The 26,177-nt window shown below is 34.1% G+C and overlaps 2 protein-coding genes across 3 annotated transcripts; one reads left to right on the forward strand and one right to left on the reverse strand.

Annotated features, from left to right (window-relative positions):
- Positions 1 to 3,499: 3,499 nt before the first annotated feature.
- LOC113495550 (hormone-sensitive lipase) lies at positions 3,500 to 20,320 on the reverse strand. 2 transcript variants are annotated; one of them, XM_026874307.1, is made up of 16 exons: positions 20,241 to 20,320; positions 19,513 to 19,797; positions 14,946 to 15,103; positions 12,919 to 13,105; positions 11,767 to 11,980; positions 8,171 to 8,361; positions 6,977 to 7,226; positions 6,456 to 6,665; positions 6,021 to 6,164; positions 5,647 to 5,796; positions 5,182 to 5,323; positions 4,965 to 5,063; positions 4,767 to 4,862; positions 4,395 to 4,539; positions 3,881 to 4,006; positions 3,500 to 3,730 (listed from the first exon to the last, which is right to left on the reverse strand). In XM_026874307.1, exons 2-16 carry the CDS (start codon positions 19,795 to 19,797, stop codon positions 3,626 to 3,628), a joined length of 2,502 nt encoding a protein of 833 aa, XP_026730108.1. In that variant the 5' UTR covers positions 20,241 to 20,320; the 3' UTR covers positions 3,500 to 3,625. The 2 variants fall into 2 exon arrangements, with proteins under 2 accessions (XP_026730108.1, XP_026730106.1); XM_026874305.1 differs by lacking the exon at positions 20,241 to 20,320 and adding an exon at positions 19,881 to 20,055.
- Positions 20,321 to 20,722: 402 nt separating this feature from the next.
- LOC113495551 (telomerase Cajal body protein 1 homolog) lies at positions 20,723 to 23,635 on the forward strand. Its single transcript, XM_026874308.1, has 5 exons — positions 20,723 to 21,233; positions 21,447 to 21,635; positions 22,146 to 22,309; positions 22,792 to 23,081; positions 23,343 to 23,635. Exons 1-5 carry the CDS (start codon positions 20,800 to 20,802, stop codon positions 23,568 to 23,570), a joined length of 1,305 nt encoding a protein of 434 aa, XP_026730109.1. The 5' UTR covers positions 20,723 to 20,799; the 3' UTR covers positions 23,571 to 23,635.
- The last annotated feature ends 2,542 nt before the right edge of the window (positions 23,636 to 26,177 follow it).

Here is a 26,177-nt window from a genome sequence, read left to right on the forward strand (position 1 = left end):
TAAAAATGTCATTTGCGTTTCATGATATAAATTTCTTTCAGTTACGTGACCTACAATCATTTTGTATTGCTCGTTGATGTTTATCGTAAAAAATGAAGTAGAACATCGGCACAAGACACAAAGGGGTTTATATTTAGGAAGGAAATATTGGACATGGTACTATGGCTATGGCATATTTATTAATAGATCTTCCAAATGAAGCTTAAGTGACAATAATGCGATCTTCACGGTATATCTAGTAATAATATATTTTTTTCATTTTTCTCTTATGATTTAAAGAGGGATTTTAAATCTTTAGCAGGTCTAATGTCTCTTGCATTGTTGATGGTTGGTTAATAATACAAAACAAATAATTGCATTCATTTATTGAGTTAACATAAGATATTGTACAATATTGTCATTATTGACTAGTTGTTATATTCACTATGGACAATGGACCGTAACTATTCCAATTGTGATTATAATTTAACATCTATATCCATTTCCGTAAGGCCTAATTTTGAGTGTCCATCTATGAACCAATATAGAACTATTAACAATAAAACGTTGCAAGTTTTCAATATTTTTATGTACGGATATTTTTATTTCTATAAAAAAATATTGTTAAATACATTTTTATTTTACAATTTTATAAATACACAAACAGACAACATTATTTTACATGATGTACTTTATTATTCATGTTATTAGAATACTGTTGGTTATGCTTTCGAAGCTTCAATTCGCTATCACAGACACAGTATAACATTGCATTCTTATTGCTAGAAATCTAGCTTTGTAGCCCGGTTCCTGATACAGATAAACAATTCAAAGCCACACATACTGAATTTTTACCATACACATTAGAGAAACAAGCCTCGTACAAATAATTGAACTAATCAATAGGAGAGTACTAAAGAAAAATACGCCTAAACATTGACTTTCTAAATACGTACTTTCTCTTATTTTAACAAGAAAACATTAAAAGCGATGCCTCGAAATATTTCTACTTAATATTGATTTGAAGTAATATTAAAAAGAAAAGTATCTTAATCAAAGTATTAGGCTTGTTCTAAAGCTAGACTGCTGTAAGATAACGTACATGTTTATATTCGCATACATTCAAACGTTTCTTGTTAACTGTTTTAACTCGAGAACAAATTGATAGATATAGGTAATTGAACACACCTGCCGTAGAATATCTATCTGCGGTATCCTACCTTTTATTTTTATCAAATTCCGTTGCTTACTCAGTTACCTTTAAAAATATTAATCAAAATAAATAAGCATCATCGAAAATTGTCGATGAATGTACTTGAATAAATATCAAGTTATTTAACAACCGAGATATACAATAGATTTTTACTTCACGAAATAAATTTATCAAAAATATATAACAAATTGAATTGAGCATTCAATGATTGAACTTTTACTTTATGATTAAAGGACATGATATATCATTGTGGTCCATAAGTTCATAACGGTACATTTAAGATGACGTGATTAATTTACAGGATCAAGGTAAAATAAAATAAATATTAGTACATAACAATCCAAACAAATAAAACTAAAATCTCACAGCTTTGTATTAAAAGATTCTTTGACCTTAATTCGCAGAGCGAATGGTAATGGAAACCAACATGAAATGTGATTTCAGTTGCTAGTCAGCCCCTCTTCTACTTTCATCATTAATTAATTAACGGTCTGTAAAGTAAGACTGATGTATCTTGAGGGGATAAATAAAATAAAAAATAGCTCTAAGAGAGTTGCTAATAAATAAAATAAAACTATTACATTGATATAAACTTAGTAGAAATTGCGACCGGAAAAGTCGACAATTGATAAGGCAACATTGCGGGGGCACGAGTATGCATGCCAATTAAAAAATAATATTTTATTTAACGAGCCTAGACATACTACTGTTGCGTGAAGCATCAGAAGGTTTCAAGGATTCAAAATTGTTAGAGAGACACATTTGTAGGTCGTTTAAGTCTTGCTGTGTCGACAATTGCTTGCTGTGACGCGCTACGATTGGCTTATGGCACGTCACGACATAACAGTTCGTCTCGGGCTTCAATCAAATTCATATTTTTCAAATAATATTACTTGACTACTCTCATATTAAACTGAGTACATGATCTATCAATTCGAGCTAACGTGGCGTGATAGTTACCCGTAAAACCTTTTGGAATACTATAGTTACTATACTATCTTTAATGACAACTGGAATAGCTGAAAACTATTTTACATCTCAGGATCAACAAATAGAGTGATGGTCATGCAAAACTCGGATACCAATCAATGTCTCTCTAAGTAATAACCGCGTATCGCAGACAAATTATTAAAACTCCTTAACTAAAATATCAACATTGTAATACAATTAAGTGAAAAACCTTACTAACGTATTAATAAAACACAATTACTGACACACCTTACACTATATACAGTATTTAAATAGTTAGATCTTTTTACAAATCATTGACCAATTAATAAATACACAACAATAACAACAGTTAGGAGAAAGTATCAATATAACGATATGATTAAATGTACATTGTGATATAAAATATTTTCATTCTTTTAAATAAATGCAAACTTCGTGATGTTTGGTGCGAGTAACTGGCAACACCGTAACAAGATAAAAACGTTGCCAGTGTAAATAAATTATGTGATGAAAATCAGTAATTAAATAAATAAACATAAGTTCGTTGGACCTTTGGTCTTGTGAATAAATTAAAAAGATATCACATACTGTTTCTTACGTATTCCTTTACTATGTAGAGTACATGTTATACGTGTATCAACAGTACATTTAAGTAGACTCTAATTGTGATTTACGTAGTAATAAAACGTCTCTACAGTAGCCGTAAACTAAAATACTGAACTAACAATTGCACATACAATACTGAACCGTAAGTACAAACATCAACACAGCCTGTGGAATTATATATTTGGTAGAACAAATAAAAGTGTTACCTTAACACATGGGTTATATTAAATTCTATAGACATTAATTTATTTATTTATATTGACAGAATCTCTGAAATTTGGCATTTTTACAGCAAGTCCATAAAATTTCAGTTGGTTTTAACAGTGATAAAGGCTTTTATTTAATTATCTACATTAAGTTGTGCGAAGATTCGCTTACTAAAACACCAATTACGAGCACATTTAAGTATCCACCCCCAGTGCAATTTTCTACATTGAATTTCAAAGAAATTCGTGAAATTAATTAATTACAAATTGGTCAATGCGAAACTTACGACTCTAGATTCAATAGCATTCGAATATAGATTAGCGTAGTCGTTCCATCTATGAGCATAGATACAATTCCTTTTTAAAGTTAGGAAACAATTTCGATTGGACAAGTTTTCACTATCATAATAGTCGATTTTTAAATAACCAAACTTTTAATAGACGAATTTGGTTACAGCATTTGCCAATTAAATATTAATCGACTATATGTTTATACCTTATCTTTACCAATTTTTTTTAAAGATTCTTCTAATTCTTGTTTCGATTTGGTATAGTTGCTTGAGAAAATGTAATTCTCGCGTACATTGTGGGCATAGTAACATGCTGTGGTCACGTTTGTCAGGCTCAGGCACATATTCAAGCCCTACGAACGGCAGCAGAGGCCACACATTCATAACTGGTTATTCTCTCTCGAACCAGGGTTGTTCTCGAGGTCTAGCAGCTGTTTGATGCGTTCAATGCATAACTTCGAACCCTCGTTTGCTTCTTTGGCCATCTGTGGAAATAAAAATAAGTTTAAATGGTTTCTTGAAGGCTGATTTGAAACAACCAATCGCAGTGCTGGAAATAATATTTTATGTTATACTTACACCTAATTATGCAAAAGACATATCTATAGTAGACATTAATTTAATAAGTAACTTACAAGTGAGAAATTAAGAAATCCGTGCGGCAATCCCTCTAATACTTCGATGCCTACACTGTTGCCTAGTTTCTTCAACTTTTTGGCAAACATCACGCAATCATCCAGACAAGGATCCAGGTGAACAGTCTGTAAAATAAATATATTAAACTTTATTAAAATATTACACAAGATGATCGAGCGTGGTAGAATGTGTGTGTCATAAACAACGGGACTGTTACGCCAAAATATATTCAACTTATTTTATCTACTATTTCTGATTTATTTCGTTGATATACACATAGCTATAGGTATTCGTTAGCTTCATAGTGGATCCTGGCTAACAGGAGTTGCAATGAGGTGGATATGTGATGGGCTAGTGACGTCTTCAAAGATTCCTTCTACGAAAACAAGACACAGAAATGAGCAATTCGAATCAAAACATTTTCGTCTGAAGTTAATTTATTGTATGCACACATGACGTATGTCAGCCAATTTATGCATCTTTAATGTTCTGTAGTATCGTAAGTAGTCTAACCAGTATTCTGACAGGCGGGAACTTCTTGAGCAGATGATCTTCGGCCCAGTACGGCGACAGGAAGGGATCCCTCGGCACTGAGAATATAAACTCATCGGACGGACTGCGAGCTATCAACGCGTCGAGATTCGTGCGCGCTGCTAAGCTGAAAACGATAAAAAATGTAAAACAGACAGAAAACAGTCAATAAACAGGCAGAGTTGAAGTGTCGAAGAGAGGCCTTTACCCTGCAGTGGGATAGTAAAGAAATACAAAAAAATATGTTTGATACGAGCATTTTTTTCTTTGGCATTCGGCTTGGATAATATGGAAATTTATCCCTAATACAAGTACTTTACTGTCTTGTATTCAGAGTGTTTTCTTAGTACTTACTCGTCTTGTGTCGGCCTAGAGATAGCGTTAGACCCTGTGATGTACGCGAGCCGAGACGACATGGCGCCCATAAAACCCGTTGCAGCTTCACTTATCCTAAACACAAAACATATTAATATAAGGACCATTCTAAGAGTTAGATTAGATTAGAATATTCAGATCGATTAGAGTTAGTACTTATTATAAAAGAAAACGAACCTTGTTTTTATCCTCTTCTTATTGTCTTTAGTAAAGTCGTTATCATCCACTAAAGGTGGTTCACCTACTAGTGTGCTTGAGTTTTCAGATTCTGCCTCCCTGGGAAATAACCATTAAAAATACTATTTAAAATAATATCATTTTAAACTAATTCGTATCAAATTTTAAATACGGTCCAAAATCTCTTAAACATATAATTATAGAATATTTATCTTACCTATGAGATTCTTCGTAAGCCTTAGGTGAAGGTTTAATGATGGGTATCCTGCGCCCTTCAGAGTCCGTGTCGCTGTCCAACACGTACCTTTCTAGGAAGTCGGACACGTACTTTTGAGATTTATCCTCTGGTGGCGTAATGCCTGAGAAAAAATAACAAGTTATTGTTGATTTGCCTGCTTTGGCAGTCTAGCGGGACGAGGAGTCAGGCTAATACCGTGCAAGTAAGTAGCATCGTCACTTGGTTTTTATTTAATGTCGGTGAGGGATATATTTTTTTATTATCCTGACCGTTTTTAGACAAGGAATTTTGAAACGACTACCAGTCATTTCTTTGAACGATATTTTGAACATCCGGGAAGCCGAGGACCAGGTGTTGGTGTGTGGCGTAACTTGGGAGTAGCCTAATTAGTGCCCAGCAGTGCACCGTAATAGGCAAAGTTGATTTCGGACATTCATAGCTTACCAGTAGCTGTGTGTTCACTCTGTAACGAGGTGGCACTGATCGTGGTATCCGAAGACTTTCTGCGCTCACTGCCAGACTTGTGTGCTTGCAGTTCTGCTAAATCTGACGGAGATACCTCCTCAAATGATGACGGACCCTCGCTTATGCCTTCTGTGGTGATAAAATAATTATTATTTTTCGGTAAGTTACAGTGAGTATCCAGTATTTATTAGCTAACCTCTACAATATATAATTAAAGAAATGGCTTATTTAGGGTAACTTTTACTTTGTCTTACTGTATTTTGGTTAAACTTAAATATAAAAAAATAGGAAAAGATTTCTACATTTCTTTTGACATTAGTTTGTTTGTTATGGTTATTAACCAGAAGGCTAACCTTGAGAAGGGCTGACTTTAAGAAAACCGTTGCTATCGAGTGGTGTGGTGGCGCTTGACACTACTGTCTGGTTGTTGCCTCCGTGTTGCTTATCATCTTTGTTCTTGCCGCCGCCCTCGGACTTCGTATTCGGGCTCGCATATGCTGTAGGGATATACATAATTAAGATTTCATATAACTGTAATCACTGATTACTTTTAATTGGCAGTATTCATGATTTTATTTAAAGGCATTAATAATTGTGTTGATGCAGGTGTAAAGCATCAATACTTTGAAATTGACTGGTATTTGCAGCCAAGCCAGTCAAGCAAAAATGTTCATAGGACAAAAAAAATCGTATCCACTTTTGCTTACGAGTGCAATAAGCAGTAGTACATTATAATGCATAAATCTCATCTCTGAAATAAAACAGAGCATCTTATCCAATCGTCTTACCTTTAAGACACCTCATCATAAATCCAAAGGGTAGAACAGGATCCATTAAACACAGCAACCTCGCTGGACTAGGTACGAAGCTGATCATAAGAGGAGCGTACGCCAAGAACATGCCCTCAGGCCTTCGCAACCCCGATGTTAATATCTTGAGAGTACAGGCGGCTACTAAGTTAGCGCCAGCCGAGTCGCCCGCAAATACTATGCGTTTACCTGAAAATGAGGTTTAAAATTAAGAAGATGGTTTTGGTTCTTGGACAACATGGCAAATATTTGAAACCAAATGATTTTTTTGTTTAGGGGTAAACAGTTTCATTTTTTTTAATGAATTTCTATCGGAAGTTTTTATTTGATGAGCTTCGAGAAAGATACTTTAACTTATCAAGAAATTATTGATCACACAAATGGGAACACAGTCTGATTTTTTTTCGGTTATTTACAAGTTGCAAGGAATTTAAGAACATGTTTCCCAATCATTCAATAACAAAATAGATACTACATACTACTAATAAGAAAATGCATACCAGTAGTACCAATCTCCTTAAAATGCGTCAACATCCAACAGTAGGCATAGTACACTTCTTCCAACGCTCTCGGAAAGGGCGCTTGTGGCGCTAAGCTGTAGTCGATGGACAGTATGGGCACGTTCAGTTTAGCGGCCCAGTCGCGTAAGTACGTCTCGTGGGACTTCGAGCTCTGGGCCACGAAGCCGCCGCCATGACAGTGGAAGAGGACCCCGTCAGCTGGAGGCAGTGATGATGAGCCTTCACCTGCCTGTATATAAGAATTCAATTAGTCTAATGGATTGGGTAGACTAGCTTATACTAGTTCAAACATACTACAAAGGCAAACTTGAAGGGGTCATTTCTGGTGCTTGATATTTTTTTACTAGACTTCGTTGGAATGCTGTATTTGTATATAAACACAAAGATTACAAAGATTTACTACTAGTACTTTAGGATGTTATATAATTAAATCTATTTTCACCGTCTTATTCTAGCAAACCTATTTATATTTTAAAATTACTCTTTTCATAGCCCAAAGGTCAATTTCTAATACATGTATGGTTTTCTATTACTATTTAAATGGGGTAAAAAGTCATGAATCAAACAGGTTAATTACATCCTTAGCTAAAATGGCAACTATGACTAATGATAATACAAGTCTTACATCTAGGTATGGTTACTAATACCTCAAAGAACTTTACGATATTTTATTTACCTTTACCTCTGGGGGAAGCTGTGTGGTTGTAAAAACTTTTTAGATTAACATTGTTAAAAGATAAAACTCCTAATTAACAGAAAAGACTATAAGAATTCTGTTATAAATATAAAATCTTTGTCTCATGCTGACAATGGTGTGGCAATTATTAATATACATATAACCAAAAGGCTTATTTATATACCCACGACAGGACACTAGCATAAATGTATTATGCATTGTAGTATTTAAATTTATCTTGATCAATGAACCGATCTTAAAACAAGTTAAGCCGGTATCCCAAAAAAAATGATATAACGAAAGTAAATCGTAAAGCTTTGTAGTAAAGTCTCTTTTTACGGTATCTTATTCAGAAAGCTTTCACTATCTAATCCACTACCCCGATTAACACAATCTGGTGTCCAATGTTCTGATTCAAATTGGGCATCTTTTCAGTAAAACTTAAACTCTTTCTTACAAAAATTAACAGTTTGAATATAATAAATACTGCTCCTTACCATGCCAGTCCGTTTATTTGCGCTAATGAGCCTGACGTTTAACCCCTGCAGTCCTATATGCACTGTAGGTGGCAGCACTGTGGTCTCCTTGCCGTCCAAAGTCGTGACTGTGATTGGCTCCGGCGGGATAGTTATTATTTTGTTCACAGCGACTGGTGATGACATTAAACTTGGTACCCTCTTCATAATTTCTGGGGAAACAATGAAATTTTTAAGCCATAAATAAGAAACAAAAGCAGTTGTTTTACTCATAGTCCTCGTTTGGGAAATAAATGAATGCGGCGCTGGTTGGTTTTTCATACCTCGACAGTTGCATAATATAGCAAAATTAAATACTTTTTCGTACAGAAGCGGCGAGGGATACTGTAAATTGAATATATCGATCTAATTGGTTAGTGCTCAAAACGAATAATTTTGAATACATGAGATTTAAATACTGAGCGTCCTCTCTGCTTTCATAATTTTGTAATATCTATAATCATATTTGTAAAGAGTCCATCATAAATAAATAACTATAAAATCAGCCAATTTTCTGTATATTTAAATAAAGTAGTAAAAATGTGATTTATTTTTATCGGTCAAGAAAATGCCAATCACACATTCTTGAATAAGATAATCATATGAGATTAAGAGCTTAGCCGATATTTAACAGGTATTGAACATTGAATTAATCTTAAAGACAGCGCTAATTGGCAACAGACCAACAATGTAATCGATGGTATCATTCATTATGATAATGTTTCTATAAGAGATCTGAAAATGCGATATATGCTGAAATGGGTACATGAGTACTTTCTGAGTGCAAATGATGCATACAATTTATGTGATATTGTTCTAGTAGTTATATTTTGATTAAAACATTTTCAATTTTCATACAATAAATTAAGTGTTACTAAGGATACACAAGCAGTACCTAATGTACCTATTTGTTAGACTAATGTATATTTTTTATTAGAGATCTTTAGCAACCATAAGATGTTTTTAGAACTTTATAAATTTGTCATATTAACTGAAACATTTAATGCAGTTTTTTTAGGTAAATGAAGTAGTCAGTGACCAACTATGAGTTTTACATCGTTGAGTTAAGGTTTCATTTGGAATAAATTTAATTGTTTTTTTAAACTAACGCAACGATACAACAGCGATTATATTGTACTTAGTCTTGAAGAATCCAAATTCATAAGTAGAGTAAATTTTATAATGAAGTTACACATATTGTAAGGTGTATCATTTTCCTTATTCAATAAATAATTTATAATTACTAGTTGACAAGTGACGTTATTTATCAAATAGCTATATTTAATATCATGGAGTATTAACGCGGAAAATGCGATTGATTTGATACGATCAAAATATATTTACAAAGACTTGTTAAATACATCGTTCATTACATTTATAGAACGTAATCAAGTTTGTTGTTTTGTTAGTACAGTCTACGTAATTCGCTATGGTAAATTAACTGTAGTGTTATTAAACTTATAAAGTCAGTTGTTGTTAATATTTTGCTAAAAACTGTTTATATCTAACTAAATAATACCTTTTAATATATAATTTACAAGCGAAATACATCAAATATGGTTGACTACATATTAGGTAATATGTTAATTATTGTTATCATAACTTCCATCGAAATAATACTAGCTAACTTACTATAATTTACCTGACCTTAGGTCTCTTGATAGACCAAGTTCTAACTATAAATAATACAACGTGACCGTTATAACTAAATGGCATAGAAACTAGTAAGACTCTCGATTTAAAGAATTTTAATCTTGTATTGCAAGGTTATCTCAGATTCGAGCATTTGTGGATCACACTAATGCTTATCCTACGGGGACCGAATTCAGCAATCAAGCCTTTCAGCAAAGTTCAGATTAAGCAATAAGTTAATTGAATCGGTTAAATCTGACGATTATAGGTACAGTATCACATTCATTACAAGTTCAATATTGATTGCTTATCGTAATGTATTTGATAAACTTCGTAATCAAAAACATAAATCAAAACTAAGTAATCATTTAAAAAGCATCAATCAAATACGAAATTACTTCATTCTTGAAAAAATCGATTGATGTGAGATGTAAAAACGTTCTCCTAAAACGGGGATGTAGACTAAAATTTTAAGTAGGATCTTGTGCAGTCTTAGTTCCTTCTAAAACGAATATTGATATTTTTTTTTTTTTCTAACTAATCGGCTAAATGTTTTTTTTTTTATACGCAATCGACATCCCGATTTCATATCTATAGGCCGTTGTTATATGGATAAGATAACAGGTCTTTTTCTTTGCTTGGCAATTAAAATATTGATATCATATTTTAAAATTATTACGGGTCAATTAGAGATCCGCAAAGTAGTAATTAAGACAATTTTCGCTTCGATAATTGATTATTGACCTTTAACCTGGACGTTGGTAATGGACATTGATAGAATCATATATGTATAAGTACTTATTATGCATTTTTAACTAAATGTTACACATAAATAAGTGTCATTTGAACAAAAGTTTAATTTTGAGTGTCACAAATTAAAACTAACATTAACTAACATAACATAATATCTTATGCATGGAACCAATCTGTTGACACAATATGACCAAACTACGCTTAGCTCCTTGGTTTGCATAGAGTATAGGTTGTATTACAGTGTTTTAATAAAATAGAGATAATCGATATAAGTTAGTAAACATTGCATATAAATCAAACAATATCCACTTAGTAGCCTATACCCATATCTATAAACGTGTGACTTAAACAAAACATGCCGGAAGACGAAGAAGCTTATCAGTTACAGATACTTTAATATCTAATGAAGTCAGATGTTAGACATAATACGAGAATAAGCATTGAATTATACACCTAATAATGCACGTAATGTAAGACTGGCATTTATAACAAGAACACGTCGATACGACATAAAACCCGGTATCTGATCGTGTGGGCGTGCGTCAATTGTTTCAGACGTATCTCTAAGCAATGGCGAGGTCATATTCTAATTGTAAACATTCGGTGCTTGCACATCAAATGTATGTAGATTATGAATGGAGAACGCTTATCAATTGTGAGGTATTGATCCGTTAGATTGGATGAATTGCTGTTGGTTTGGGGGCAATTGGACATTTATTTAGTAGCCGAACTCATGTTGTCAATGTTATTGTTTTGGAATAAAGGCATTATTAATGACAGAGGGTTATAATTGCTATCATTTGCAGTATTTGTATGTTTGTTATGACGTCTTTCGTCTCAGTGGATAGTAGTGGATTGTCGAATAGTTAGAGGACACACCCACATTTCACCAAACAATATTATATGTTTGTTTTGCCAATGTGTGCAAATTTGACCTCAATTGAATACATGCACAGTTTATTTAATATTTATGTATTGTAGTTGTCATAGTCCAACACAAGGGGAAGATGCCTCTTTCCTTCCTACTAAGGTACAGTCATGCGATATTATCATCTTTTCATGTAAATATAAATTCAGCATTTTACGATAGTGGGAAAATTTCAGTCGTGTAATGTTTTTTTCCGCGGTTTACTTCTATCATTAGCTAATTAAGGCCACTTAAAAAAATAAAAATGCGAAATTTCTAAACATACCACTTTCAGCTAGAAACCAGAACGCCTTGCAGAACTCGATGCTTGCCGACTGCGAGATGTTAACGATTCTCCTTGCTCTCATCTCAGGGTCGATGAGGTACTGTCCACCAGTCCACACAGAACTGATCAGGTTGCCGTGACAGTAGTACGCCTCGGAGAAACCCGCCATACATATTGATATGCCTTTCAGTATGCCACGCATCGATGGTAAGAACTGGAATAGAATTTTAAGATTAGGGTAAAGGTTCTTTAGGCGTGTTGATAGTTGAGACTTCGGTAATCTTCGGGTTGCGTTCGGGTCCCTTCGTTTTGTCTTTAGCTTTCTTCGTCGATGTTAAACATTTTTGAATATCAAAATAATCTGAACTTGCAGAAGGAAACATAAATCAGACTTCAGTGAAAATCTAATCCTCTTACGAGACATTTACAAGTGAATGTTTATTCGTTTATGTTTAGTTAAATCAAGATAATTTATAGATCTTAGCAGTCATAAACTACTGAAATCGTGCCAAATGAGTGCACTAAATTGTTTAACTGTTGTAGTAAAACCCATCTTACACTTAAGGCAAATCTCTTCTGAATATTCTCTTGATACCTACGTAGTTAAAAGAAGTAGAACTCAGGTCAAAAGGAAAATATAGCCATTAAGGCTAAATAATGTGTCACTATATTCACTACACACAATATGACGCCCACATTTGAATATAAACTATCTATGGGCTAGACGATGAAGGCTATGCAAATTTCCGCGTCACATCAAATCAAGTCTGCAGTCTATAGTATAAACGAACACTGAATAATTTCGAATTGAGGAAGCAATAAAAGTATGAAAATGGTTGTTCCGAACCTCGATTTAAACCAATCAAGGATTTTAAAAGTTGCTTTGCAATTCGTCGACTTTATTAATTGAACTTCAGACTTTTACAGCCTTGATTGGTGCTTGAGAATGTTTCGATTGAATTATACATAAAACATATACTTTATTTGGATATCTAATAAATAAACGTTGTACGGAAATAAACGAGTTTTATGTCCCTAATTCAAAGTTTAAAACAATGGGTTTTGCTTTTTTACAAGTATACATATTATAGATCATTATTTAGAGAAAACATAGCCTGCAGAATTTAGCAAGTTTAAAGTAAAAGAACTTACTTGAAATCCAAGACACCTTCCATAGAAACAATACTGGTTGATGGTGTCAGCCTGTGCGAACAACTCTTCAGGAGTATGAGGCTCCGTAGGAAAAAGTTCGCCAGGCGGCGCCCACGACAGTAACGTGTGCAAGTGGTGAAGACACGTCCCTAAGGACGCAAGCAGCTGCCCGCAGGATTCAATCTCCCTATAAAATTTAGAGCAAGTGTGAGAACTGTGATGACAAGTTCAATATATATGACAAATGGTGAAGGTAAACATTGCGAGGAAACCTACAATCCAAACATTAAGGTTTGACATCACCAACGACATGATTGTGCGTGGCGATTGCTCAAACCTTCTCTACATGGAAAGAGGTCTGTGCCCAATAGTGGCAAAATTATATGTTGGTATTATTACCATGTTTGAGGTTTATTATGGTTTAAAATGGTATTCGGTTGAATTTGGCAAGACAGACAGACTCAACCTTGCTTGTGAAAAGGCTACTGCTTAGCCTTAGTTTATTATTTTGTCAGTGTCACTAGAAATGACATTTAGGGAGTACATGCCTCAATGTAACTAAATAATCTCCTCTATATTTTATAGATTATCTTATCTTGAGCGTTCCGAACGCGTGACAGGCTGTTCCGAACGGTAGATATAAGAAGTGATCAATATCTTTCGGACATCCTTAAATCTTTATTATACATTCTGCAAGAAATATACTGCACGGATAGCAAAGTGGTTGAGATCACCACGCCAAACCCACCGAGAGCGACGTGTCGCGGGTTCGATTCCCCGCGACACAAATATTAAATGCCGTAATTAAGTTTTATTTTTAGTTATTTTCAAAACACAAAGGGGCGAATTCACAGAAAAAAGACGCTAATCGGGGCTTTACACATAAACTCAAACGAACACTCCATTTAACAGCCGTGTACTACAAATACAATATGTATGACGTAGGTAAAAGGCGGTTGAGTGATTTTAACAGAAGAATGAACATCGGAACTAGTTAGATAATATTATTCGACAAACTGCGTATAAATTGTTTGTACTGTAAGACTGCAAACATGAATAGACTCGAGGATTTTAGTGCGTAAGTATTATGTAAATCAGAACGGAATTTCTTTTGGCAAAATTTCGGTTAAACTATTGTTGATTTTGATGTGGAAAAATGATCAAGTACCTTAATGAAGACCGTTTTGTGAACTTCATTATGTTATCAACAGAATATTTTCCATTGACGTGCACGTAACAGAGAAGCCTTCATGAATGGACTTTAATCAGAACAATTTCAAGGAAGATTAACTATGCATGCAACGTTCTAGGTAATGCACCTGTGTGTCAACACAGTTTTCCTGGCTAACTGCTTATTACAGCTCTATAGAATCAAAACGAGGTGTTATTACGTGCTTTTCTAGTACCTAACGATAGTGTAAACCCACAATTACTGACCCCATAAACAGAATTCTGCTAAATGTTCAACGAAATCTTTTGTTTTGACTAGGTATTGCTACTCCGTTTATCATTTAAGTTTCTATTTTAATCCATTACCGAGAACAATTAATTAGTGTACAAGGGTTACCGCCTTGATCTTACATAGATATAGAAATAAAAATAGATGTACAGAACATTAACCGGTTTAAGTAGGTACCTGTTAGTGGTTTGCCTGTACTTTGCACTGACAACTAGTATTAATTTCACGATACATTAGGTATCTCAAAGTTCTAGCTGGATAAAAGATCTTAATACTTTGCAATAAGGTAGATTTTCGTTTTAATTTCATTACAGCGAGTGCAGTCAGTAACAAGAACAATCGCTACTTGAAGTGAACATGACAGGAACTAAATGATTTTAAGAGTTTGAATTGCTCGCATTTATGTATTAAAATAACATGGAACGGAAAATTTTAGGATTAGAATTGATTTTAACTATGAATGAAAATGTTATTAGAGTATTATATCCGTTTTAAAGTTACGGCGTGTACATCAAAGATTGAACGGGATAGTTTTATCTGAATGATAGTAATAAAAATGTCTTCTTACTTTACGAAATGTCCTTTCCGGAATAAAAGCGCATCTCTGCTGGTATTCACTTGTCTGCTGAGTTTGAGCCCGTGTAGTACACACGAATCGACCACTGAAACGAAGCTGCGGTATCCGTTGCCGGGGGATTTGGCATCGAAGTCGTACTGAGGAGCGACCTACAACAAACAATGTATAATGTACACTTTTATCATACGTACGAGAAGCGAAGATACGAGTGTAGAATAAAACGATGTAGTAAGTTGAAGAGCATGTAGTTAGCAGTGTGCGAAAGGAATTATGAAAAAAACGGCCGGTGCAAAAATTGCACAGTGATTGCTGAAGAAATGATTTATCGATCTTGTTTGAACCGTTTCATGGCATTGCTTACTAGACTTGTTAGACAATATATGTATACGATTATAAGGTTTAGTTTTAAGATGGATCTTACATAGACCAAAAATTTCACAACTTGTTAATTGCAACATATGTTAGAGCATCTGATTTGGCAGAAACAATGAGTCAGCCGCCCAAGTTAAGCGTGATTGTTTGAAAGATAGTAACGACATAAGGTCGTCCAATAATTGCTATCAGATCCATAAATGTCACCAAACAAAGTAACGAAAACCTATCACACGGCTCAGTAATTATCGGATAATTGGAATCAATTGATTATGTAGTTCTGTCTGCTCCCTGTGAGGCGGTCATAACAAGCTAAGGTCATTGCTCGGATCAGCAGTGCACGCATGCGTGTTGCGTACCGTACGGTGCAATGCCTATGAATTCATATTGTAATTAGCACTGCAAGGGGTCTTATTTAGAAATATAAAAGCAGGGGTAAGTTTAGATTTTGTTTACTGTTGACTTCCGTAATACTAATTTCTACAGGTTTTTAATAATGGTTCCCGCCCTCCCATTGATTGCGTAAATATTGCCTTTTTACCGTTTGTGGTTTCACAGCTGAGTGGCTAAACGAAAGTTGACAAAGATTGGTTGGTACTTAGAAAAAGGTTAATTTCTGTGGCGATGACAAAACATATCTGCGTGGGCACCGCTGCAAGCGATAGCCAGTCAATGAATTGAGATAAAAGTGAGCGATCAAATGACGACTTTTAGTTCTAGATACGAGTATATTCACAACGACTAAAATGTAAGAGTACATCTTTAAAAAATACGAAAAAATATTTTAAGTAGCTACATTCAAATAGATTGAAAATATGATATTAAAACGAACTGAATATTTAAGATAAACTGCTTTGCAATGACATTATTACTAAGTACATACAACACTCCATTCTTGATTAGGATAAAATTGAATCATCACCTAACCGAACGTCCAAAACGGAGCTATTTGAGAATAAGTGTCCTGCACACGACCCCGTTTTCCCACTACGGAATAATACCAAGGGAATCTCTCGCGGAAAAACCCTAAGTGATTTAGTCTAATACTTACCTCTGAATAGTATGAGTATCCATGAACTTTGTACTGTACATCGTACGAAAATATTGTGAGAAAACCTCGCTAGAATTTGAGGAATAATAACAATGCGCAATAAACGTATAGTAACAACCGCAGCCTATTAATTAAATATATGTGCTACTTTGTCCTTGAACAATTTGTGGTGTCGGATGTTTGTTTATTTACCTCACAAATTGAAAAATTTACCCACCTGTTACTTATCAATTACTTTACGTACGTTGTGCTGTAAAATCTATACTAATATATAAAGCTGAAGAGTTTGTTTGATTGTTTGTTTGTTTGTTTGAACGCGCTAATCTCAGGAACTACTGGTCCAAATTGAATAATTCTTTTTGTTTTGAATAGACCATTCATCGAGGAAGGCTTTAGGCTATAAACCATCACGCTGCGACTAATAGGAGCAAAGATACAATGGAAAATGAAAAAAAAACAGGGCAGGTATAAATCATAACTTATATCTTCTACCCACGGGGACGAAGTCGCGGGCAACAGCTAGTCTTTCATAAGAGATAAATTATTGTTGTATCTCGCATCGAATTTGTAAATTATAGTATTGTGTTAGTCATCGAGTAATGACACACATACAATGTGATAATAAATGCATCTGTTAACTAGACAATGTGTTACAAGCTACAATCAGAGCACATGCTATAAAATAGCTTTGTTTACTAACCTTGAGTCTCTTAACAAAAAACCTATAGACAGTTTTTTATTAGGGTATTTTTACTTTTTTATACGGATTCTAGTAGGTCAAACTATAAGGCTCTAGACAGACGGACCGCATTTCAACTGCAATTTGCAGTTCAAGTGCAGTCGCCGTACAAGTTATACGCGTTGAAATGCGATCCGTCTGTCTAGAGCCTTACGCTATCATAAGGAACAATTAATGAACGAGGTGTTTATTTTTATACATGTATTTCTACATAAAACTGTTCCAAATTATTCAGCAATCCAAAAATAGATCTAAACTTACAAATGAATTCTTAATAAACGTTTTTAACGAACGTAATCGGGAGAACCAGTTACGTCTCACAATAGTTCCAATTAAAAATGGGGACACTTTTGCATGTTCGATACCCCTCTGAAAGGAGATAAAACCCAGTGCATAAGGCAGTAATTTCACTAGAACACAAAGGGTGCTCGGTACGGATTTACGAACTAGGTGGAAACTGGGGAATCAATGCGGTCTACTTTCTGCGGAAATGTGTTTTTAGGACACTAGGTAGTGTCTATAGCAATAGCAAAATAAAATAAAACCTTGATACATATCCGAGATACATTTCAGCTTTTTGATATTTAAAAACATAACAAAGTTTGTTTGTCTTTGATAGAACTATGAATTTCTATTGGCTACGATCTTACATACCATTTTCATTCACTTTCATCTTATTACGACTGCTTCAGAAATAGAAACAAGCGATTCTCTTGCCCGTTCACTTGTTTAAAAATTTATTAGGTTTATTCGGCACGGGTTGTTACTCGTAAGATCGTTTATTACAAAGGGTGAAAGGTCAAGACTTAAGTAACATAATATACCTACGGATTCAGTATTTTTGGCATCATATGGATTCGTAAACATACGAATGATCTCCTAATATACCTTTACGAATAACATTACTTTCCTTATGAGCAATACATAATTGGTCTTTTTTGCTCATTCCGAGAAAAGGCAGAGGAAAAAGGATGGAGGAGATGAAGAGAGCATCGAAATTCCCCAATTAAAATAACTAGTTTAGACTGGTCTAGGCTTTTTCAATAAATCTCGTTACGGGCGGAAATGCATGAGATATCTATCGTACCTATCGTACTCACATGAGAGTCGTGCAAATCGCATTACCACGGCAAATTGTACCCATTCTATTCTGCCACACAATAATATAGGATATGTATGCCTAGGACAAATCAATTCTGATTTCATCTGTTTTATATAGTTTGAAGTGTTCTGTGCTATCAATAGTCAAAACAATGGTAAGGTTACAAATGTATATTATTTTGTAAGATCTTTTCTAATGTTGACATTGTATCTAAAAATATTAGGCTATTCAGAATCAATAAGTTTAGTCTAATGTTATCAAAGGAGGTATACATATATATTTTCTTCACGGAGAATATAATGGAATAAATGCATAAAATGTATACTGTATTTTCCTAATGAATCATTCATCACTAAGATGTTATTGGAATGGATAAAGTTTACTACTTTAGAGACTAGAATATTGTATAAATTAAACATAATAATTTTAATAAAACCCTTGGTTAAAACCTTTTCCATTAAATATATAAATTTCTTATCAAGTCACGCAATTTAAGTGTGATGTTTAAAGCATCTGGCTACTAGCACATGTCTTGGGTTAAGATAAAAATGTTGCAAGATAGATAACATGAACTTTAGCCATGTCACAATCATTGTATCACAAAATATTGATAGGGACACACGGATATATTAGTCATACATGTGTGACCCAAATAAATAAATGAGGTAAAGTTCATCCTGTTCACTTTTTTAAGTTTGGTAATGTGTTAAGGTCCGGTCACTATTGCTAGTTGTCATACAGCCTCTTAGTTCTTATTGTCACTGAATTTAAGTCAAAATGATATTGATATAATGATGTACTTATCTAATAATGGGCATGCTGTACAGTACTGTTTCTTCATTTTAACTATAAAAATTAGTTTATTTGATTAGTTTCACCTGATCAAACTCAACCTTCATTTAAAATTCTATCTTTTTGAATATTAAGAGAAGCTTATATGTTTACAGTGACATAATTAATTAATCATTCTAAAAATAAATCAGTCTGAATAAAAAAGATACACATACGGATGTACAATTATGTAAGGCTAAAGTTTGATTTATTAAAGTAATCACTTTAATAATTTTAAACTAAGATTCTTCTGACCTGAGTATAATACTATACTAATAATCTATTAAGGAGTTACAAATTCATAACAGTAAAATGTTTAGAATGTTAGTACTGACCTCTTTCCTTGTGTGAACAGAATAACAAACCCCTAATTAGTATTCTATCAGTATTTCATACCTCTTCTCTTTCAAAGGAGCAGGTGAAGTAATTTTACTAGGAAATAAATACTGAAAGCTGCACATACCTTTCTCACATGATCAACCAATGGCCATACTGTATCTACATGATCCATGAGAGTCATGAACCCCTGGTACAGTCGCTGGCCATTTTCACTATCATCCGGCTGAAAATAGGTCGCGTTGTTTTGGCATGAATCTTTCAAAGCCTCATACATCGCGTACGTCGGCGGCGCACCATCCTGCAACTCCTCACAGCACAGCGAAGCCTTAGCCGGCGACTCCGTATAAGCCATTTTCGACAATCCCCCTTTCGCAATACGATATCCGCGTTTTAAAAATTTAAGCCTCATCTGCAAAGATTTTAATATAAACATCTGACGCACTTATTTGTTATGCATATAGAACAAATCAGACCAAACGAAAATATAATTACAAAATGGTTCGCGGGTAAATTTTGTTATCATTGTACCATAATTACTTTACTATTTCATTCATTGGCTGATTTTATCAACACAGAGTTTTACGCTTATAAAATTTACGTTCCGTTACGATCGAGTATTGAATACCATTTGACATGCGACGACTTATTTACGTCAATTTTTATTGAATGATTGACATTGCGTAGTCATAGACACTGACAGCTGTTTGTTGCATTTTTTTTCTGATGTTGGCAACTTGCATTTTCTTATCAGATTTATTTTGCACTATAATCATTCTAAAAATAAAATATTGGAATTTATCTGGTTCTAAAAAAGAAATCTGTTTTATCCCAGTGTAATTAACATTTAGTTACCTTATATTCTTAATGAATGTGATGCTTCTCTAAAACTTTATCGGTACACAAAGAAAAATAACTTTTGATATGAACGATTCACAGGGACATGGATGGACGGAGTCATATAACTCAAAAAACTAAATACGTTTGACATATTGTGTAATATTTGTATTTTACATCAATTATTATGAATATTGTATAATCAATTTTAAGCTATGTATTTGGTATTACGTAAGAAACAAATTAACTGTTTGAGGGATTCGTTGTGTTGGGTTTTTAATAAAAGATGTAGGAGAATTTGAATGTTTGATTTCAGAAACCAACGATCTCTTACAAAACCTATGTATGCATTCACTCCTTTTCATGAAACTATCTAAAAAATATATTCAAAAATGTAATTTGAGTAATTGTTTCTTTTTGCCTTTTTAACGACTAGAAAAGCTGCTTACTCGTTTCAATTTTGACTCCTGAGTCCTGCTGACACTCATGACAGTTGACACTAGTTGACAGGGGTAAAACCGGAGGCAGGAGGTTACGATTTTGAGAAACATAATTATTTTCAAGTTTCTCTATTAAAATGGAAGAACCACCTATGGAAATTGATGAAGCTATTAATGATGAGGAAATTGAGCATACTGATAATATAGAAAAAGTGGCCGAAAATGCAGAAGTTAACGAAGAAAATGATTACGTTTATCCCAGTTTATTTACTAGTAAAACTCTGTTAGAACTATCAAATTCTACTTGGTCGCGCTCAAAGAAAGCGAGAGGTGATGTACAGCCGTACTTACGTGGATGCAAATGGTCTCCAGACGGTACTTGCTGTCTGGCGGTAGTAAACAACGATGGTGTGCATGTGACGGAGTTGTCTAGGGATCTGTACTCTGGAAATGTGTCCACAGACAGAAGTATAGATGTCATGGACTCAGTGATACATGTGAAGGAGTCTGGCTTAATTTATGACTTCTGCTGGTATCCGGGTATGAATAGTTCAGTGCCAGAATCCTGTTGGTTAGTATCAAGTAACAAGTTGTTTATTGTCTGTCGTTTTTTTTTTCTTAATAATATAGACAAAGTTTACTCAAGATAAGAAGTTGCATAGTTGCAGTCCCAGAAGTGTGATAGATTTTGTTTATTTTATTTGGTATCTCAATGTACTTAACTTTAATTCAGTAGTCCTTTTCATTATTGAAAATGTAACCTTTTTTCAAATAAACATTTCAGTTGGTTAACAACGAAGCAGAATTCACCAATACAAATGTGGGATGCCTTTGATGGTTCACTGCGGTGTTCCTACAGAGGGTTTAATGCTGTTGATGAGGTGGAGCCGGCTATCTCTGTAACATTCACACCTGATGGAAGACAAATCATTGCTGGCTACAGGAAATGTCTGAGGACTTTTGATGTGGATAGGTAATTAAAAAGGCTCTATAAACTCTGTTTTTATTACTATAATTTGGAGCCTAAACTGCTTAAATAAAGGCCAAAACATCCATGGGTTTAAACCTGCATTATCTACTATGAAGATTTAAAAGGAAATAGTCTGAGAAATTTTGTCATCTTCATTTATTTGCGAGTCTCACAGTAGGTAATTGAATCCTTGAGTTGTGGAGGTATTCACGAACATTAGAGATACATTCACTATAATAATGCTGGTTTTATGTGGGGATCAAACCTGTGACATGGTAAATTTATTGTGGTAACTGCATACACTCTGCTAGCCAGCTTAGGTCAGGCTTACTAACCACCACCTAAAGTAGCAGTAGAAGCATCAACTGACCTTTAACTAGTAGAATACTAGTTTTTTAGTGACACTAATTATGTAAATTACTTATTAACATTTTTATATAGTAATTTACTAAATTAACAAGTGTATTTTTCCAAACAACATCCTAAAATTATATTCTATCTCATAAATCTCAGGCCTGGCAGAGACTATTTGGAACACAGCCTTGCAAACTCAGCTTCATGTATTGACACAAATGGAAATCTAGTTGCAGTTGGATCCTGGAATACAAGCATTAGTTTATACAATATTAATGAAATGGGTGCATACAAGAGTATAGGAAAAATGCATGGTCATGGAGGTAATTATCGTATAGTTGTTTCTCACGTAAAAGTGACGGGTATACGTCGAGATTGCTTGACTAGTTTTGGACCCAATCGGAGCCTAGAATTGACGACGAGCGTTCGCGAATACTACTGGTTCCGTCTGAAACTAGTGTAGCTAGTCCCGCAATCCCGATAAATACGCATGAGTAAACCTCTTTTAAATAAGTGATCAATATTTTGCTTCTTTTATTATTATTTTCGATCAAATTCCTAATAGCGAATGGAACTCACGCGTTACGTCACGATTGTATAAAAATTGCACAAAATTGTCTCGTCACAGCCCCCTCCTAAGCTTTAAAGCAGTTTATTTTTGTAAATTTTTGTGGTTCAGAAAAAATTACGTGCCTTATTTTATATTTATCTTACTCTGGGACTAATTAGATTTTATTAGTTGGGTTACCCCGATAAATACGCGTGAGTAAACCTTACATCCTTACATCATTTAATAATGTTACAGGTGGTGTGACTCAAGTTAAATTTGCAGCAGATGGACTACATCTCGTGTCTGGTGCTCGCAAAGACCACAGACTACTAGTATGGGATATTAGATACTATCGTAGACCACTCAACGTCCTAACCCGACAAGTTGACACAAACCAAAGAATTCAATTCGATATATCCCCTTGCGGAAAGTACTTGGTGTCAGGAGGCACTGATGGGATTATCAAAGTATGGGACGAAAACCAAGTGAAATGGAAGACCAGTTTAGATTGTACTGATGTTACTAAGGATAATGTTACTTATAAGGTACCAAACTAATTGAAGTATTTATATGGTGCTATGACTTTTATCTCTTCTTTTGGTTTTGATGCATAACCTATACTTTTATGTGATATATTAAATGCATAAGTTCGTTAAAAAATTGTATTGAAAATTTTAAATTAAACAATTTGGTGCAATTAATCCCGTCGCCAATTTTCTATAGGCTGCTCAGTACATTAGCGAGCGCTGATACTCGAAGTGTAACTTAAGATATCGAAATACGGCGACTTAATTATTTTGTTTCAGTTCCCACTACACAGAGATAGCTGCAACAGCGTCTCAATACATCCACTTCGACCAATCATAGCTACTGGTTCGGGCCAGCACCACTTAATAAATCCAATCACGGAGGACAATGATGAAAGTAATTGTGATGATAAAGAGCAGTCTGAAACAAAGGATATGAAGTATTCAGAAGTTACTGAGAATTGTTTAGTTTTCTGGTGGATCGGTGAAGTGCCAGATCTAACGTAAGTGTTTAAGTAAAACTTGAAAAAAAGGTTTGTTATAATGTGATATTAAATATGTACCATCGAGTATGTACTTTGTTTTTTTTTACCCATAATCCTGGTAATCAAAGCCAGTATGTTTTAGGTAGAAATCAACATTTTAGGAAATCGTTGCTAGTTGCCGTTCTAATGAAAATTAAGGTCTTAAAAGGCGGTTTATTAATATTTTCAGTTTCGCCTCTTATTATTACCTACTGTTGTTGTGTACAGTGTTCATTACTGTTATACGGTGATGTACTTAGGTAATCACAATACCTGATATAAATCTTCATATCCTCCATTATATGAAACTTTATAAAGAATATCTTGTATCCATTGGTCAGCAATGTTTAAATCGTGTACTTCCGTTCGGGCCATCACGATCAGAAATATTACCTTAACTTCGACCTTGTGAGGACTTTTATTAAATATTATATTCATATTCTTTATTGCTAATACTAATAAACATAAAAATAGAATTGTTGAAAAGAAGAAATCACTAGGTACCTATGTGCCAACTTTGTTTTGAACAAAACAGTTCGAACGAAGCGCACAAAGGTTCCCTTATTGATAATAGGGTACCGTGAAGTTAACAAGTATTACTCTTTGATATCCGAACCGGCAACTCAGACCGTCTATTTTCCAAAGCTGTTGTAGTCAGTTGACTGTACCTACATAGTTCAACTTCGCTTTTATTACAAAGCAGAACAATCAAAACATTGAACAACGCTTTTCAAAAAGATATTATTTATGATTTAAGGTTGTGTTACAAATTCATTTAAATGAGTTATTTGCTCGTTTTGTTTTAATATATTGACGTAGTTTGGCTTGTTTGTTCAAATTTGTTGTACGGCCCGGAAGCTATACGTAGGTAACTTTTATTGTAAATTACAATACACATTAATATTTTCCAATTTGCAGCTCATTTTTTTGTAATGGAAATACACAGAGCCGCGTTATAAATCTTGTAAAAGGGGAAAACTTCGAAGAAATAATTATCTACGTTTAAAGCAACAAGAAAAGCTACTTACAGACCTAGGTACTTTGGTTACTTAGATGTCTACTTTCATAACTCATTTTACGTGTAGCTTTGTTAGAATGTTAGATGCTGAAGAAAACACGGTTCTTACAACTGTTACTACTTAGATACCTGTACATTTCCAGCTATAGAATTATTTTAGATTTTTTTTATAGTACTGAACGTAAAAAGCTCTTATAGCATTTATCGTTAAAAAAGCCATTAATTTTGCCCCTGCCTTCGGCCTCATTTAGTTAGTTCAATGTGTAAGACGTGTCACATACGTGTATTTTTTTGTGTGTATAATCGTAACATTTTTTTTTACCGCGATTTCACTCTATGTAGCAGAAATAGAGGTACATAACACGTTAGGAAAAGATAACCTTGCCAAAATTATCATTAGGCTTTCAAACGACGACGTGCTCAGAAAGGTAACGGCCTTGCTCCAAAAATTACATAATTAGTAAACGGGAATTCTAACACACTTTAAGGAAAGCTCTTTCATCATCTCCCAACTAATTGCTTGGCAACGTCAGGGTACTAAACTGTTATCATTTAATGGAATAGAAATTCAATTTTTGCCTCACCCGTTTTAAGAAGAAATTCTGGAAGCAGACGGTATTTTAAATCAGGCTAATGTCGGCCACATCGTCGAGGTTCGGCGAGGATTCGTGCCGTTGCGGTTAATGTGGTCAATATATCGTGAATATTAGGTTAATTATAGTAAGGGTAGACAAGTCAGGCCACTTTGGCATTTTAAGCTACAGCGAAGTAAATTGTGCATGGTAATTGACATTATTTGACCGTAACATAGATTAGTTCGATGTAGGTTAATGGGCGTTTAAGCCTGCTTGATATTTACATGCTTTCTTAAATCTATAAGATAGTTATAAGAGGGTTTTGTGAAGTCTTAAGCTAACTCGTACCTATTTTATATACGACTAACGTATGGGTACTTTATGTAATCAATTATTCAAGCTATTCCGATTTAGGAAATCCTAAAATGATTAAGTAATCATTTCTTGATAATCCTAAAATATGATTTGTACCAAACGATTTACTCTCTGCCAAAGAGTTGCATAGGGAAATGGTAGTATTTTTCATGATTCTTGCCACAGATCACTGGGTTTCTGTTCCATTTTACCGAGGTAAATATTTTCTTTGATATCTCGTTAATACTGCCAACCTAAACATGTTGTATTTGATGAACTCCTCCGTAAATAACAAAATCACAATTTTATATGAACCGAACTTTCGGTTTGGTAAATCAGTGTACACATATTTTTTGTGATCAAAGCTCTTATTCGATAAGTCCTTTAGCAAATGGACGTCAAAGGCACCTTTTTATAGACAAGACAGATTTTCTGTTTTTATAAGTATTTGTAAAAATTGTGGTCAGATTAAATCATTTGCAGAAAGAATACTATTAAGAGTATCGTTATGAACGATACTTTAGGATGTAAATGAATTTAAATAAAATTATAATAAGATGAAACAGGTGACATGTGGCTGTGTGTGGTCATGGTTGACATTGGCACGTCATGAAAAAAAAACAGTAAAAAGACGCCAACACTC

This window comes from Trichoplusia ni, chromosome 7 (assembly GCF_003590095.1).
Source record: "Trichoplusia ni isolate ovarian cell line Hi5 chromosome 7, tn1, whole genome shotgun sequence".
Classification (NCBI taxonomy): domain Eukaryota; kingdom Metazoa; phylum Arthropoda; class Insecta; order Lepidoptera; family Noctuidae; genus Trichoplusia; species Trichoplusia ni.

Excerpts from the sequence above, each read along its gene's own strand:
- LOC113495550 (XM_026874307.1), bottom strand. The coding sequence starts at position 19,797 with ATGAGGCTTAAATTTTTAAAACGCGGATATCGTATTGCGAAAGGGGGA. Across the intron at positions 6,666-6,976 it reads TAAGGAGATTGGTACTACTG|GTAAACGCATAGTATTTGCG; the intron begins GTATGCATTTTC and ends CCTCATTTTCAG. Across the intron at positions 4,540-4,766 it reads TCTAGGCCGACACAAGACGA|CTTAGCAGCGCGCACGAATC; the intron begins GTAAGTACTAAG and ends TATCGTTTTCAG.
- LOC113495551 (XM_026874308.1), top strand. The coding sequence starts at position 20,800 with ATGGAAGAACCACCTATGGAAATTGATGAAGCTATTAATGATGAGGAA. Across the intron at positions 21,636-22,145 it reads AGGACTTTTGATGTGGATAG|GCCTGGCAGAGACTATTTGG; the intron begins GTAATTAAAAAG and ends CATAAATCTCAG. Across the intron at positions 23,082-23,342 it reads AGGATAATGTTACTTATAAG|TTCCCACTACACAGAGATAG; the intron begins GTACCAAACTAA and ends ATTTTGTTTCAG.